This window comes from Melopsittacus undulatus, chromosome 14 (assembly GCF_012275295.1).
Source record: "Melopsittacus undulatus isolate bMelUnd1 chromosome 14, bMelUnd1.mat.Z, whole genome shotgun sequence".
Taxonomy (NCBI): domain Eukaryota; kingdom Metazoa; phylum Chordata; class Aves; order Psittaciformes; family Psittaculidae; genus Melopsittacus; species Melopsittacus undulatus.
In genome coordinates this window covers 634,979-651,336 of record NC_047540.1, presented here as the reverse complement: position 1 = coordinate 651,336, position 16,358 = coordinate 634,979, and the positions used below count along the sequence as shown (strand labels likewise).

The 16,358-nt window shown below is 52.8% G+C and overlaps 1 protein-coding gene across 1 annotated transcript; it reads left to right on the top strand.

Annotated features, from left to right (window-relative positions):
• Window positions 1–1,996: 1,996 nt before the first annotated feature.
• On the top strand, window positions 1,997–8,077 carry LOC117437008 (hydrocephalus-inducing protein homolog). The gene is made up of 4 exons (XM_034069397.1): window positions 1,997–2,012; window positions 5,945–6,165; window positions 7,301–7,420; window positions 8,030–8,077. The coding sequence occupies exons 2-4, from the start codon at window positions 5,959–5,961 to the stop codon at window positions 8,075–8,077; spliced, it is 375 nt and encodes a 124-aa protein (XP_033925288.1). The 5' UTR covers window positions 1,997–2,012; window positions 5,945–5,958.
• The last annotated feature ends 8,281 nt before the right edge of the window (window positions 8,078–16,358 follow it).

The following is a 16,358-nucleotide window of genomic DNA, read 5'->3' as shown; positions in this document are numbered from 1 at the left end:
TCATACGAGTCCAAATTACGACCGACGCAAGTTCATACGTAAGGGTCCTGAAGGTTCCATCTGCCACATCTCTGGTTCTGGTGCTTTCTTTATTCTTGAATTCTCTACCCGAGCAGGTTGTTCCTTTGTCTTCCCTGCTGTAAAGGTGGTCAGTGATATCTGGTACGTTCCGCTCCACTTCTGCTGTAGAGGATCTCCTGAAAAATTCTTAACATAAACCCAGTCTCCAGATCTGAAAGGGTGAATGGGATAATCCAAACCTCTTGCTCTTGTCCCTGCTACTCTCTTATTTATCTCCTCCAATTGTTTTCCCAGATTGATCAAGAACTCACAGAGATAGCTCTCTCCGACTTCCTGAAGACTTTCTGCCTTAAACTGGGACTGTTATGGTCTTCCATATAAAATTTCAAATGGGCTAACCTCTTCTTTCGACTGAGGTTAGTTTGAATTCTTAGAGCCAGTGGTAACCTTGGTACCAATAGGATTTTCATTTCCTGACATATTTTCCTAATCTGTTGTTTGATCAGATGGTTCATCTTTTCTACGTGCTCACTGGCCCGAGGCCTGTATGGAACATGTACTTGCCAATCAACTTCCACCTGATCCCGGAGGGATGGGAAGGAGAATGGAAAGAGTGTAACTCCCAGGGGCTGAGGTAAGTCAAGTAACTAAGGTATAACACAAACCACTGCTGCTACCACCAATAATAATAATAAGGATAAGGGAAATAACAAGGGAAGAGAATACAGCTGCTCGTGAGGATCCATGTTTACAGATATGTAAAGGGTGGGTGTCAGAATGATGTTTTTTTTCAGTGATATCCAGGGATAGGACAAGGGGCAATGGGTGTAAACTGGAGCATAGGAGGTTCCATGTGAACGTCAGGAAGAACTCCTTTACTGTGAGAGTGACAGAGCACTGGAAGAGGTTGCCCAGGGGGGTGTGGAGTCTCCTCCACTGGAGATATTCAAGGCCCGCCTGGACAAGTTCCTGTGTGATGTACTCCAGGTTTACCCTGCTCTTGCAGGGGGTTGGACTAGATGATCTTTTGAGGTCCCTTCCAACCCTTGGGATTCTGTGGAAAATGAAGATCTGCCCTCTGCTCCCAGTGCCCAGAGGGGATGTGCTGGCAGTCAGCACGGAGGTCTCGATCCCATCAGAGCTGTAGAATCTGACAGTACCTGCATGGCAGAGAGCAGAGGCTCTCGTAAGGGATGCACTGGCTGCCCTGTTTAAAAATCAAAGCCCTGGCTTGGGTTCCAGCCCAGGAGAGCCTCTGCACAGCTGTTGTTTGACAAAACTCCCAGTGGTTTTTGGCCAAAAACTTTCAGGTACAAATGCAATCAAATAGTTGACTAAGCAAAAGACAATCCAGTGGTCCATTCTTGAGCAGAGCAGTGATTGCTTTGGGTTTTGCTTGAGTTCAGACAGTTGTGGCTGTGGCATGGTTGTAATGGGCCTGTGAAGGCACCTGCTTGGGGCAGGTAAAGCCACATTCATCTTTGCTTTTATTTCTTGGTGCCTGCTTCAGTTTGGAAGCTCGTTGCACAGCAGGGCTTGTGCCTGCAGCCTGCCCAGCACCTCTGAGCACAGTGTGCGTGCTGCAGGGAGCTGCCCCAGCTGCCTGTCAGCAGCAAGAGATGGGCCTGTCCCTCCAGTGCTTCCCAAGTGATAAATAACCCAAGCTGCTCCTTTCACAGCTTCTGAAGAGCCTGTGGGGCTTCGTAGGTGCTGGGGTTGTGGCCGGTGCTCCTGTGGGCTCAGGTTGAAAGGCAGGTCACGGGCTGGGCTTGTCCCCTCCCTGTGTCTCCTGGTCAGATCTTTCTCTCCCTTGCTTCAAATCACAGACCCACGTGCCGGTGTTTGAAGGTGCCCCACAGGAGAAGTATTAGCCCTGCTGTGGATGACCAGCTTGCTGCAAAGGCAGGAGCCCAGGAGCCCAGTCCTGCTGCAAATGGAGCTGCCACAGGATGTCTGAAGCTGCAGATGCCAACCAAGCTGTGGTGGAGCAGGTAAAGCACGTGAGGGCTGTTGTTTGTCTTGCTCAGGAGAAGGTGGAGGGAAGGAGCACTTGTGGCAGCTGGTGTGGTCCTTGGAGCTGACCATGGGAGGATCCTGCTGGGCTGTGGGTGGTCGGGTGTAAGCATGGTTTGAAATGTGTGTGATGCAGGAAGTAAAGAGCTGCCATGTGCTCAGGCTCTGAAGGAAGCTCTGTATCTTGGGGGAGGAGAGGAGGAGCCTGTACTCCCTAGGCTGTGGTGTGTCTTGGTGCTGGGTGGCATGGAGAAGGCCCTGGCAGGAGGGAGAGAAGAGCTGGGTGTGAGGGAAGAGAGACTGAGCCCTGCTCTGGCTGTGTGACTTTGACTAAGCCCTGGTCCTGCAGTGTGGGGTTACTGTAGGATGTTTCTGTCCTCAGTATCATGGTGACTTTGATGGTTTTAGCTGCCAGTGGAGACATGAGGGCCAAGGCAGTTAGGATTAAGGCAGTGTCAGCCCCAGGAACGACTGTTGAACCATTCTGTAGCTGCTGCACAGTTATCAGTGCCCCTGACATCTGTCCCCTTTCCTGTTTAACCTGAGACATGGTGCCAGTACCTTGCTGAATTGGGCACGAACCTCCATCCTGAATGCGCCCATCTTTCTGTGCCCTGTCTCCTGGCAGTCACAGCCTCAGTTGCTGCCCTGCTCGTGTCAGAGATTGCCCCTGAACTGTGAGTAACTTCTTGAATGTTCTGAAATCTGCAGCAAGGCAGCTGCTGGGTTAAATGGTTTCACAGTGTGAAGGAGAAGAAGAGCAAGGAGGCATTACACTTGTTGGCCCAAGTACTTTTGTTTTGTTTTAAAAGTGATGGAGGGAAAACAGTTCCTCAGTTCAAGATTTGACTGCAACAGGCTGATGTCCAGGGTCTCCAAACTGGGGTATTTGAAATGCTGTCTGATTTAGGAAAGGAGGAGAGAAGCCTTTGCTTGAGCTCTCCAGTTTTCACCTGGGTTCGTGGCTGGACATGATGCGGGACAGTTTTGGAGTGTTTCCACAGGCTGGCTGCCTGGAGAGCCAGTTAGCACTCGGGGCTCATTCTCCATCCCTGGCTGGTTTGTAAACCCCCAGATGCTGAGTGTTGGTTTCAAAGTGAGGGCTCCACGTTCCCCACCAAGCAGACGTGAGGATTTGCTTTGCCTGTGGCCGAGAGTTCATGGGGAAGGTTTTTGTTTCTGGCAAAGGCTGTGCTGAAAACGTGTGAGGCTCCTGGCAGCTGAGATGCCCCAGAGCTGGTGGCCTTGGCTGGTGCGTGTGCCGTGTGCGCAGGCTGAATGGGGTACAAAGTGATGGATGGGTGCTCAGCAGGGACAGCAAGAGGGGTCACCCCAAAGGCAGCCTGGCCATGGGCCTGGTGTGAGTGGGCTCCTCCTGGGCCAGCAAAGTAGGAATTAAATGGTTGCTTTGTAGTCAGTGTGAAGCTTTTTTCTTTACTCCTGCAGCAGGGAAATGATTGGCTCATGTGCAGTGTATAAACCAATTTATCTACCGCTCACAGAGCGTGAACAACTGCTGCTGTAAGGTGCACTTTAATGGTGCTGCAGCCCTTCAGTGCGGGGCAGACATTGAAGGCGTAGGGGTCTGCAGGGGTCTGCAAGGCTGTAACTTTAGCAAGGCCCTGCAGTGGCCGTGGAAGCCAGCAGAAGGAGAGACAAGGCGGCCGACAGTGATAGCGAGAGAGCTCAAGGCAGGAAGCAGCAGGGTCTCCACTCCAGCCTGGAGCTGGAGAAATCCCAGAGCCACAAGTGGTGGTGGCCTTGGTGTTGGAAGTGGTGCGGGAGGGTGAGCACGTTCTTTCCGGGGGGTGTGGACCTCTCCTATTGTGACATAGAGGGAGCTGCTGTGCTCAGTGCACTGAGGCAGGAGCAGGCTTGAGCTACTGTCAGGCTCTGAGCTCTGCTTCGTGGAGGCACTGGTGAAACCCTGCCCTAGCTGGCAAAGCCAGAGCGTTGAGGAGAGGGGCTGGGCAGCCCAGGTGCCAGCCCTGTCCTTTGGTGCCCAGGTTCCCCTGGCTGTTGGCAGCCCAGCAGCAGTTCCCTGCTGTGCTGGTGGGCAGCATCCCCACCGAGGCTGGCTCCTGTCCCCTCCAGCTGCCCACAGGTGCCAGCAGTGCCGAGGGCATTTGGGAGCCAGGGCCCTGCGGGGAGGAATCCTCCAGGAGAAGCGTCAATCACCCGTGCTGAGGTAGCGTCTGGCCCTGGGCAGGGAGGAGGCAGCTCCGTTGGCAGCAGGGATGGGGCAGTTGTGTGATAGCCGCAGGATTTAAACACCCCTGGGCTAAGAGCAGGGCTGGGCAGGTAGAAGGGCTTGAAGGGGCTGTGGAACTGCGGTGCGGCTTGCAGCGATGGTAGAGACTTGGAGCTAGGCTGTAGGTCCTGCAGCAAAGGGAGCCTTGTCTGTGTGAGGTGGGGAGCAGGGAGCCCCGGGGTGGTGGGCTGGAGGGGTGCTGTGTCCTGGGTGCTGGTTTGTGCTGCCCCTGCAGGGAGATGTGCCGATTGCTCCGTTGTGCTCCTTTCCTGCTCCTCTGGGAGGCTGGTCCCTGCGGGCTCTGGGGCTGTGGAAGAGCCTTGCTCCAGGGCTCAGGGAAGCTGCTGGGCTGGCCGGGCTGTGGAGGTTGGAAGCCCTCTGGAAATAAGCGTTGTGGGGGTGACGACAGGATTCGTTTCAAGTGAAGTGAAATTCACAGTTTGGAGAATTGGGACGAATGAGGCAGTTAAGAGCCGGTAATAAACCCTGAAATCAGATGAATGTTGGATCATCCCCATGAGGTTTCTCCCCTGACAAGCAGTTCTTTCCAGCTTTAAAGGCCAGCTCTTGCTGCAGCAGGTCCTCCTGAGCAGAGGCAGTGCAGAGCTCTGGTGTTTGTTGCAAGAACAAAAGGAACCGGTAGCCTTGTTTCCTGAAGCTGCCAAGGGCCCAGCACCACAAACACCGTTTGTGCCGTGCTGTAGCTGTCTTGGGCGTAAGGCATGAAGTGATTGCCTTGCGTGCAGGGTGTGGGGGAGAGTCGAGGGGCAGGGAATGGCCATCTTTGCCTAGATGCTGCCTTGCTGTGTAGAGCAAGTGCACACAACAGAGGTGCTGTGGAACACAGGGAAGCAGGAGGGAATATCCTCCTGGATTTTCTTTAGATTTGTGGTAATTGCTCCTGTGCCTTTGATGGTTTCCTGCTTCTTTCCTGCTGTGGCAGCCTGGAATGCCTGTAGGGAGCCTCGAGTTTGGTGTTACCAAGTGACAATGAGGGCATCCTTCTGCATGGAGAATTGCTCTTGGGCAGTGGAGTTGTTTCCTGCCTGGAAGGAGCCGTTTTTGCCAGCTAATCTTTGTAACTTCAAGCAGGCAAAGTAGCCTTGAGAAACTCTGGTTCTTAACCAGAGTCTTGAGCTCTGTGCTGAGTTAGTTAGAAACATCAGCAGGCTCCTTGCAGAAAGGGTGAGAAGTGCCAGCAGCCCCTGGTGTGTCTCCGTGGCTGGTGGGACTGCACCCAGAGCAAAAGGCTGTTTTGGCTCAGGGGCTGTCTGTTGTGGGTTTTACATCTATGAATGGAGCCTAAATGTGGTCTAATGATGAGTGAGGGTGGGGAGGCCCTCCCTGTGTTCTGCACTTAGGAAGGATGCCAGAGGCTGGAGACACGGCTGTGTCCTTTGGGTGTGCCAGGAATGGCGAGGCCCTGGCACAGATTGCCCAGAGAAGCTGTGTCTGCCCCATCCCTGACAGTGTTCAAGGCCAGGTCAGATGGGCCTTGGAGCAAGCTGCTCTAGTGGAAGGTGTCTGTGGCCATGGCAGGGGGTTGGGAGTGGGTGAGTTTTAAGGGCCCTTCCCTAAGGTTGTGGGTTCCAGGCTTCCATGGGTGTGGGGTTTTAAGGTTCTGGGGTTGTGGATTGTCCCAATTGTTGCTTCTTCCAGGTGAGCTCTGCGACATGGCCAGTGGCAAGACCCCCCGGCCCATGAGGTCCTCCAGAAGGGCGGATGGATTCCAGAGCAGAGTGGTAGCATCTCGTAATCCCAAGCTGGTCAGAGAGGCAGAAGAGTCTCTCAGCAGCAAGCAAAGGCTGGCGAGGCCTCGGGAGATGAGGCGGCCCCGGACTGCCCAGCTTCGGGACATGGGTGAAGTCTGCCATCAAAAGGTAGCCTTTCCCTGGCCTTTTCCTTGCTGTTTGACGTGCTATTTGAAGAGGGCACGTGCTTGTGGCTGACTTGCCTCCAGCTCACCCAAGCAGCTTGGTGATTAGGTCCTGTTGTCATTTCCGACTGGTGGTAGTGGAGTTCTTTCTGCTGGGGGAAAGGCAAAACATGTGTTTGCAGTGAGCCATTGAAGTCCTGATCTGCAGGAAGCAATGGAACCTGTGCTGCAGTTGGTGGGTTTTGCTGGAGTTGAGCTACCATCGCTAAAGCTACTGGGGGTAGGGCTGGGGCAGGACACAAGGGCAGGAGCTGCTATTTCTCATCCTGCTGTTCAAAGAGCCACCTCTGGCTTTGTTGTAGTCAACTGCCACGTGCTTGGGGTCACAGGACTCCCTCAATGGTGGCAGTAGTGGCCTTTGAAGGCGGAGGACCTGTGACAAGTACTTAAGCTGTAAGAAAACCCAATTGCGTCAATGCATGAATGGGTTGGAAGCAGCAACTTTAAAGCTCCTGGGGAGAGGGGATACGAATTGCAGCCTAGCTCAAGTTGCCCAGTAATGCTGGGGAAAGAGCTGAACTTCATCCCCATCCAGCATTCACCTCATTTATCTGTTTCCCAACTGCCCTGTTACTTTCTTGTTGGCCTTTCCTCCCTGGTACTGGTGTCTTCCGCCTGGTTTCTCGGCTCTCCATCAAAAAAAGATATGTGGGATGTGTGGGACTCAGTGTCGCTGTCCCAGAGGGAAGTTCACCCACAACTTGTTTCCTGTGGAGGCTCATGGAAACTGCTGGGTTTTGCTTGCTCCCCGAGTGCTGGTGGCTGTTCCAGCAAGTGTCTGGAGTTGAGCGAGCAGCTTAGCAGAGGGCTCTGCTGGAGGTGAGCGCTGCTTTGCCTTTTGGAGAAGGCAACCTGCAGAAAGAGCCTCCAAAAGAGCTTCTTAGCTTGAGGCTGCTCAGCATGGTCCAGAACCCTTTGCTGAGCTGAGAGCAGAGGTGGGTGAGCTGCCATCTCCTAGCGTGAGCTGGGCAGATGTAGTCACCAAGAGACTGTATTTACTGGAGATGAGTGTGGGATCTTCCTACGTTAATCTTTCTCCCAGCAGCTGAAGCTCTCTCTGCTCTGTCTTGCATCTGCAGTTCTCAGCCGTTGAGCGGGACCAGAGGTCGTTCCAGCCTTTCCCATCCGAGGTGGTGTTTGAGAACTACATTCCCCACCAGTTCTACATAGCATCGCTAGCTCTGAGGAACAAAGACAGGGTAAGTGCTGGGCTGTGGAGGTTGAGCACTGGGCTGGAGGAGGAGAGCAGTGGAATTCACATGGTGTGCAGCAGAGCAAGTTCCCTGCTGAGTGCAGCGCATGCAGAATAAAATGTCTCACCAGCGTTATTCTGCAAGATGGGGGAAATGTTCCCATGCTGGGGATTCTGGTTTTGGCCGTGCACTGGTGGTATCTACCCAAAGGAGCTCTTTGAGCCAGCATGCTTCCCCCTTGAAAGCCCTGGACTGATGGGATTGTCGAGGGCTGTGCAGTTCTTGCCTGCTGTCATGCTTTACCTCGAGTGTGCACCGTGTCCTGGTGGCTCTTTGGTCAGTCTTGGTTTCTGGCAGGCCATGTTTTCCTCTCTCAGCCTGTTCAGCCACCTGTGTGCAAGTGCCTGTCAAAGCACAGGGAAGAGCAGTGGAAAGAGGCTAGCTTAGCAGGAGCAGTTAAAGGGGATTCAAGTCCAGCCTTGTGTGTTCCGTGCGTGTACCTTCAGAGTTAAAAGTGTTTTGGGAAGGTGGTAAGGAGGCTGTCACGTGGCCTGTCCTGGTCCCTTCTCAAGTTTCCCCAAGTGACAAAATCATAGTTGTGTGTCTTTCGTGCAGGTTCCTCGTCTGCTGAACGTCATCCTGGGGAAACTCTCCTTACTTTGAGTTGATCAGCCCGAGTGATGAGGACTATAATGTAGCCCCGGGCACGTCTTCAACCTACCGCATCCTTTCCGACCTGATGAGAACAAGGTGAGAGTGGAAGTCCCGAGAGATGATGCCTTGAGGGGAAGGTGAACCTGCAGGGCTGGATTCCAAGCAGGCATCTGGTTGTGGGTTTTGAAGAAGTGTCCTGGGTTCAGTGGGGTTGCACTGGATCTAGACCTGGGGGAGACTCTTTGCTGGTGCTGAAGGTTGTGCTCCCATAGGCTGGAGGCTCTTGCCTCTTTCAGGCTCTTTTGTCCTTCAGTGGTGGAATATTTAATGGAATGTCCGTTGGCTTGAGGGCTGAGAGTCTGCTGCCTGTGCATGGCCTTTTACTCATCTTGTGTTTGCTGCTTAAATGTAGTTGAATAGTCTGTCCTATCCTCAAGCAGCATGCCTCTAGAAAACTACAGAGGATCTGCCCCATGGTCCCTGGCTGCCCCTGCTTGTGAAATAATCTGTAATGAAAGGCCATGAAGGTAAAAAGTGCGAGTACATTATCGAATTGCTACTGTGAGAGTCACAGAAACCAGCAGCAGTTCTTCTGGCACGGGCATGGTGCTAAAGGCACTGTGCTGAGCTTGTTTCTTTCCCTGCAGGATTATTTTGAGGAGCTTATCATCATCACAGAGAGGGAGAAGTTCTTTGTGCCTATCCGAGCCATAGGTGCCCGAGCCAGCCTGGACTTCCCTGAGCAGCTGAACTTCTCTGAGTGTCCAGTCAGGTTCAGCACCCAGAAGACTCTGCTGGGCGCAACGTGGGGAAGCGGGAGGCTTGCTACAGCATCACCACTCTGAGGTAAAGGAGCTCATCTCTTGTGCAAAACGCTGTTGTGTGCTCATGGAGTTGTAAACAGTGAGAAAAAGGAGGCAGAGCATCTGAGGTGCTGGACATGGGCAGGACACGTGGGGTTTGCCATTGCTTACGGTGTTTTGAGAAAGCTCTGCAAGCAAGTTTTACAGTGCAGTGATGTCTCCAAGGCAGCATCTTGCAGATCTGATGCTGTTGGATTGGAAGAGCCAAGGTAGGAAGGCAGCTGGAGTGCTGCAGAAGGTGGTTTGTGGCAGAGGACAGCTCGAGGGGCTCAGGTCACGGAGCCCAAAGGCAGCATCAAGAAATGGGCAAGCAATGAGCTGGAGAGAGGCACTGAGGAGTTGATCAGCAGCTGTGTCTATATTAGCAAGCAGAGATCATAGATGAAAGCAATTGCTCTGGAGGCCCTGGCAATAAGAGTGTGTGGGCCAGGGCCTTTGTTTTCCCATGGGCTTGGTCTGGTGCCTGGGACCAAATATGCCTAAGCAGAATGAGCTCTGAAGTGGAGAGGAGCAGGTGGTGGCTTCAGAAGTGGACTACCAGAAAGCTAAGGAGGGAGCAGGTGAAAGATGCTCCAAGTGCCTGGTGCATTTGCAAAGGGTTGGGGGCCTTTTCTCCTGGAGCTGTCTCTCTCCCACATTTCCTGGAGAGGGCTCAAGTAGCTGAGTAGCTGGTTTGCACCCTTGTGGTCACAATAACCTTCTGAAATGGTTCCATACCACTAGGAACCAAGTACACCCGGTCTCTGGAGGCCACAAGTTCACGGTAGTCTGGTGGTCCCGTCATCAAATGCCTGAGGTGAACTGTGTTGCAGACAGCCTGTCCTGTTCCTGTTGGTCTCAGAAGCCAGTCACTGGTTTTCCAGTTTGCTGCACTGGAGAGGGGAATGTGTTTGTGACACTGCATCCGCAAGGCAGGCGGTTCAGTTGGCTGGGAGTTGAGAGTTGCTCGGTCCCAGAGGTCTCAGCGCAGGAGCTGAGGTTAAGAACGCACCAAAGACCTGCTGCGTCTCAGTTGGTGCACCTGAAGCTGCTTCAGTTTCTTCTCCAGATTCAGAAAGACTTTCAACTTGTCTCCTGTGAAACACGAGGGTCTGAGAGGAGCTTCTGCCAAAGGCTGGCAAGGCTGTTTAAGCAGGCTGCTAGGGTGCTCTTTAAGCAGGCTGCTGCTTTTCCCTGTGGAGCTCCATGGGCAGGAACTTGTAAACCACTGTACAGTTTCCTTCTGGGATTTCCAGGCCTAGTTGTCACCACCACAATAAGTACCCAGTGAAGTCTAGCATCTATTTGCAATGCACTTGCCAACTACTCTATTGGATGACAGAGCATGTGTTGAGAGCTCCTTGACAAGGGTTTTAAGAGTTCCCGAATTTCAGCAATGAACTATTTTGGTCCTGATTTGCAATAAAGAAATGGGAAGCATTACAAAAGTTTAAGTGAGCTACACAAAACCGTAGAATTGTGAGTAACTGGATGGCAGAGGTGAAGAGCTGAGAACTGTGTGCAGAGGATGGGGGGCTGAGGGTCATGTTATACCACGGGATCCTCTGCAGGGTTCTTCTGCATGGGATTCTTCAGCAGGGAGAGTCACCCGCTCTGTTTCTGATCCTGGATGCTCTGGTTTTCTTGTACCGCCTGTGGTTTGCTTGCTCCTTGCTTGCACAAGAGAGCTGAAATGAACTAGACTGCAAAGTTAACGGAGGACCCAGATCTCTCTCTTTGTGTTGCAGCCCTTTCTCTGTGGATCCCTCCATTGGGACTCTTGGCGTTGGAGAAGCGATGCAAGTCACGGTGGAATTTCACCCACCAAAGACCGGTGTTTATACAAGTCCCATGATTGTTCACTATGACACTGGTAAGTGCTTGGTGCACCCTCGGTGTGTCCTTCCAAAGAGAGCAGTGTCTGCCATCATCGTCTGATGGCTTCATTGTCCTGTTGAATCCCTTCTGCAAGACTCCTTCACGCTGGGTAGAGCAAAGCTTCCATGCTGGCTGCCAGATATTGCTGTGCTGGAATATTTCAGCCTGTAACAAGGCAGCAGATCTTCCTAAGCACAGTGCACAGGGGGCGATGGGGAATATTCTGGGTGCTCCGTTGGGGAAGAAGGCATAGCAAGGAGCCTGGTTGAAAAGGAGATGGCTTTTAATTTGCAAGAGAGCTGTCTGAAGAGCCTGCAACTTGTCCCATAGAGCTCTCCTGACTGGTCATTGCTTTTCATCCCGATGTGTTGTGTTACAGTTCCTGGCAAGGCCTTTGAGGTAGAGACCCTCTTCTTGTGATGTGATGTATGGGTACAGTGAGTGCTCTGCCGAGAGCTGGGCCACGCTGAGGTCTTGTGACTGTGAGGAGCAGTAAGTGTGGCAGCAGTAGCCATTAGGGTGCTCTGAGCATTGCTGTAGCCTGGGAGTGATTCTGTAGAAACCCCCTAGTGAGCAGCAGTTATTTAATGGTGAGGTTTAGGAAGAAGCTGCTGCTAGGGCTGGAGTCAGTAATGTGAGGGTGTAATAATGTCTGAAGGTGGGTGGTGAACAGGACCTTGGAGAAACCCTTGGGAATGGCTGTGCTGCTGTGCGTGTTGCTCCGATGCTGGAAGTCTCCAGCTTTCCAGCGGACACTTACCCTAGTGAAGGGACTCACTTCTCCAGTGGTGAAGTGGTAACAGCAGCACATTTGACAAGGGAGAATGTGCTGGCAGTGGTGAGGCACTTGGCTGTGAGAGCAGCAAGGAGCAAAAGAAGGAGTTAGCAGATGAATCCGAGGGCCCCATAGCACCCTGTTGAGTGCAGAGCTCAGCACAGAAGCTGCTCTGTACTTGCCATTGTTCTTTCTGCCCTTGTCCATTTCATTTCAAATGCTCCCGCTTGGTTTCTGAGATGAGAGCTATGGCCAATATTTGAGGAGCAGGAGATGAGGATGACACGAGAGTGGGGGCATCTCCTGCCTGCAGGAGGAGCCTGGGCAAGCATGACTGAGGTGTGCTCCTCAGCGTCACTGAGTGACTTGGGTGTAGAATTCCCTATGACCTGAGTGGGGATGGCAGCCCAAAGGGCACCTGGGCACATCTGCAAAGTCTCACTGTAAATGCTGTCACCTTGGGATAAATCTCCACGAACACCCCCCAAAATAAGGTGCCTAGGTGGTGCCAGGACATCCTCATGCCATCTCATGTGCAAGCTGTCAGGATACGATAAATGTCCTGATGTGGGGAACTGCTGATGCAGCTCAGAACTGCAGCTCTTTCTCCTGTTGCCTGCAGATTGCCCGTTCCTTGTACTTCCATCAGCAAGTGAGATGAGCCAAGACTTTGCCTTTGTTCCAGGTGAAGATGTTCACAAAAGCCTCTGTGGAGCAGCTGTAAATGCCGACATCAGGCTTGACAAGAGCTCCTTGACAGTTGAGAAGACTTCCCTCACGCTGTCAAAGCAAAGTTCCCTGGTCATCCACAACCAGAGTGGCATCACGGCCCACTTCCAGTGGAAGCGTTTTGTTGATGAGGAAGAGGAGGAGCGGCAGAAGCTGAGGTTTGTTTGAGAGATTCCTCCCAGCAAGATAGATGCCCCAGGGGAAAACTAACACACAGCCTCAGAGGGCTCTTGGGGCTTTTGAAGGGATAAGGGCAGACAGAGCCATGCACAGCGTGGAGCTTAACCCTTGCCATTCCAGTCCCACCCGTGCTACAGCTGAGGATGAGGTTTTGGGGAGAGAAGGTTGATTACAATCACTGGCTTGCCTCAGAGGGCAAATTCATGTTTGGGAGCCACAAACTATTGAGTTCAGAGCTGCGTGCACTGTGGAGGGTCCATGAGGCTGAGGCAGGTGTCAGCACTCGGTACCTGGGACTGCACTGAGCAGTAGCACTGAAGAGCTGCAGGTGGCACAAACTCTTATGATACTCAAGCAGTTTGTTCTTTGCTAAGGTGTCAGGCTCCTTTTCCAGCCACACGCAGGATACAGTGCTCGGTTGGCCCAGAAGGTGGAGGCTGTCCTGCTGTAGGCTGGGGAATTGCCTTCCAGTGTCCTGGTTTCTGGCCCAAGGAGGTGTTTCTGGCCTTGCTCCTCAGCTGGCAGATGTGGAGGGGGAGGGCTGTGCAGGGAAGGGAGGGCAGCCAGGACTTGGAAGTGCTTTTGGGCTTCAGCAACCTGTGTCATCCTGGTGGTGAGAGATGGGGCAGGTTCTTCCAAGGGTGCCTCTGGTGAAGCTTTGAAATTGCCATTTCAGGCAGCAGAGAAACACTGACAGCCTGGGGGGATGAACTGGAAATGAGACTTAAAAGCTTCTGTGACTCGGGGAATCCTTGTGCAACTTTTCAGGCTCCCAGTAAGGAGCAGCCACTGTGCAGCACTGCTCCCCTCTCATCTCCCGCTTGTGATCTCTAACCCCTAGAATGATTTCTGCTGCAACCAGCAATAAAGGCAGAGGTTAACTGCATTGCAGCTCTGCAGAGGAGGCCAAAATGAGGGAAAAGATGAGGTGGTTCAAGTCTCAGCGTAGGGTTTGCATTCAGAGATGCTGACTTCTTTCCTGGGTGATGCTGGGCAAAGTCCCTTCCTCTCTTGGCACCTCTGTTTTCATGCACAGAAACACATTTGTGTCACTGAAGTGGTGGGATGCCAAACCCATTGTTTGCTTTGGAAGTGCACCAGGATCCTCTGGCGCAAGGCAGTGCAGATACTGTCTTCCTCATCCCTGTGGGTTGCAAAAGGGAAGGGGAAAAGTGTGCTGCTGGTAACGTGCAGCTGAAACCTGGTTGCTTCTCCCCTCCCAGTGCAGGAGGCTTTTTCTTGAGGGCTGCCAGCTTTAAGAAACCCTCTGGATGAGCTTGTCAGTGAGGAGTAAAACTCGCTGCTGTGCTGGGAATAATGGGATCCATGGGGGAGCCTGTGTCTCAGGGTCAGCCCCCGTGCTGAGCTGCTGCTCTTCCTCACCAAGTGCTTTGCTGCTCGTGCACCGGACACGACAGGCTCTGCAAATCTGCTGCTTCTTCAATGATCTCCTTGGTTTCGTCTCTCCCATGCACAGGCTGCAGAGGCAGGAAGAGGACAAGCTGGTTGATGTTCTAAGGTAGCACGGGGTGGTCCCCCTCTCAGAGAACACCCTTCCCTTCCCGTCTGCACCTCCCAGAGCCAGGGGACAGAGGTGCAGGGAGACTCACGCCTTTCTGCAGTGATATTTTCACCATTGTGCCCATGGTAAGTGATGTCTGAGAACCTCCCTTCCTGCTCCTTGTCCTTCTCCTCTCTGAATGAGGTCCCTTGGGCAGATCCCACGTCAGCTGCTCCATGTGGCCAAGAGAGGAGACATCAGGTTTCTGGTGAGGCTGGGGGCGCTTGTTGCAGAAAGCATTTCTGAGCAGCAGCAAGAGCCGACCCAGGCTGGGCTCTGCTGCAAGGCCTGTGACTCAAGGGCACTTCATGAGTGTCCTCACAGTGTTCAGAGGTATCAGTTATTCTCTGTAAGACACATTTCCACGTAGCGCATGGGGGTGAAGAAAGGCCACTGGTGCACTGTTAGTTCACATCCTGACCTGCAGAATGAAATGATCTCCTGTGGAAAGGAGTCCAAATGAGCCCAAGTTTAATTGGGGGGACAGCAATCCATTCCTAAAACCTGGATGTATACCACATCTGAGTGTCCCTTCCAGTGCCGTCTGTGAGCCTGGACACGAGGCTGGCAGGTTTAACAAGCTTTTTGAGTTCTACTGCAGATAGGTAGAGAAAACTGCTCACTTTTCCTGGTGATGCAAGCAAAACCCCCATGTCCTTAATCAGCCAGAGCCGTTGCTGTGGGTATTCACATGGTCTGAGCTGAAGAATGGCTGCTGTCTGAGCAGTGCAACATCCCTTCTCATCTTGGAGTGAAGCCTGGAATAATCCCAACCTCTTCTTTCTTTTCCAGTGGGTGAAACTAGTTTATGTTTTGATTTTGGTTTTTGAGGAAGGGGCTGCTGTTCTCTTCTTGCTTGCTCCTGCAGCGCATGTAAGGCTGAGAGCCACCAGTGCCAGCACAAGTGCGGTCTCACAGCACTGTAGCTGGCAGCAGCATGATGTGAGCAAGAGACTGTGTCAGAGCAGCAGGGATATTGGGGAGAGTGGGAGCTGCTGAGCTGAGCCTTCAGAGCATCCTGTGGTGTTTGAGAGCTGGTTCTGGAGTGTGCCCCAGGGCTCCTGCTTCATTCCAGTTGCTGGTCTCCACAATGAGCTTAAGCTGCTCTTGAGCTCCTGAGGTGCATTAAGGGGAGGTCTGGAATTGTGGCTGAGTCCTGTCCACATCAAGATGCAATGATGCAGAGACGTGAAGTGTAGCTTGGCCCCAAGCTGTGAGTGGAAACCTTTCCTAAATGGCCGTGTTCCTGTTAGACGGTTTGCTGTAGGGCTGAATCAAAGCAGGCTCCTACAGGAGTCTCTCCCCTGCTGTCTTGTGCAGCGTGTATCAGTCTCTTGATTTCCATGAATTCCATTCTTTATGGAACAATCCTTTTCCCATGGAGAGTCTTGCTCTTGAGGCCTGTTAAGTGTTGGGTCAGTTCTTTGGATGGAGGCTATGAATGCAAGGCTCCGTGGGGTGCTGTATCAGGATTGTTCCTGAGAGCTGTGCTGATCCCTAGAAAAGGAGAGGCAATTAGTGCTAGCCATAAGCTTCTCTCAGGTGCCTAGAGAAGTCTAATCTGGCAGTGCCTTGGGACCCGCAGCACCCTTTGATGTATGGAGATGTGTCCCTTGTGATGATCGTGGTGCCTCACTGGATGGCTTTGTGGTGTTGGTGGCCAGCAAGGCATCAGCCCTGGCAAGAGGGTGGTGCTGCACCTCCTCTGATTAGCTTGTAAGGAAGCAATGGCACGTGCCCAAAGCTCTAAGCTCCCTCCTGCACTAGTTAAAGAGTGTGTACAGAATGATGGCAGCAGGGTCAGTGTGGTCTCGGTATGGAGCAAATCATGCCCCCAGGGCCTGGGCACTCGCAGTAACCCTGCTGGGCTCTCTTTGCACTCCTCACTGTTTGAGATGCACCTTTGCAGTGTTCTCCAGGTTCTTGCTGAAGCTGTACTTTTTGGTGCAGTGGCAGCTCAGGTTGTGATGTTGAGTTTGGGCTATCTGGGCCGGGATCAACTGCAGAGTCAGACAGATGCCTTGAGGCATGAGCCAGCTCCAGCTGCCCTGGCTAGAGGAATGGGGATGCAGGAATGGGAGGAGGCCGGGGGCAAGCAAGGGCTTTGTGTCATGGGCAGTGTCTCCTGTCCCACATGGGGGACTTTGTGCAGGTTTTGAGAAGAATCCAAGTGACTTACTCTTTCAGACTTTTGCAGTTACTGGCGGTTGGTGTTTGAAAGGGGTCTTCTCTGCCTGTCCTTGCCCGTGTTCTCCTGACTCAGAGCAGGTTGTGCATCAGGAACTACTTGCAGCTGCAGGCCAATAACTTCCATGTTGTAGCTCT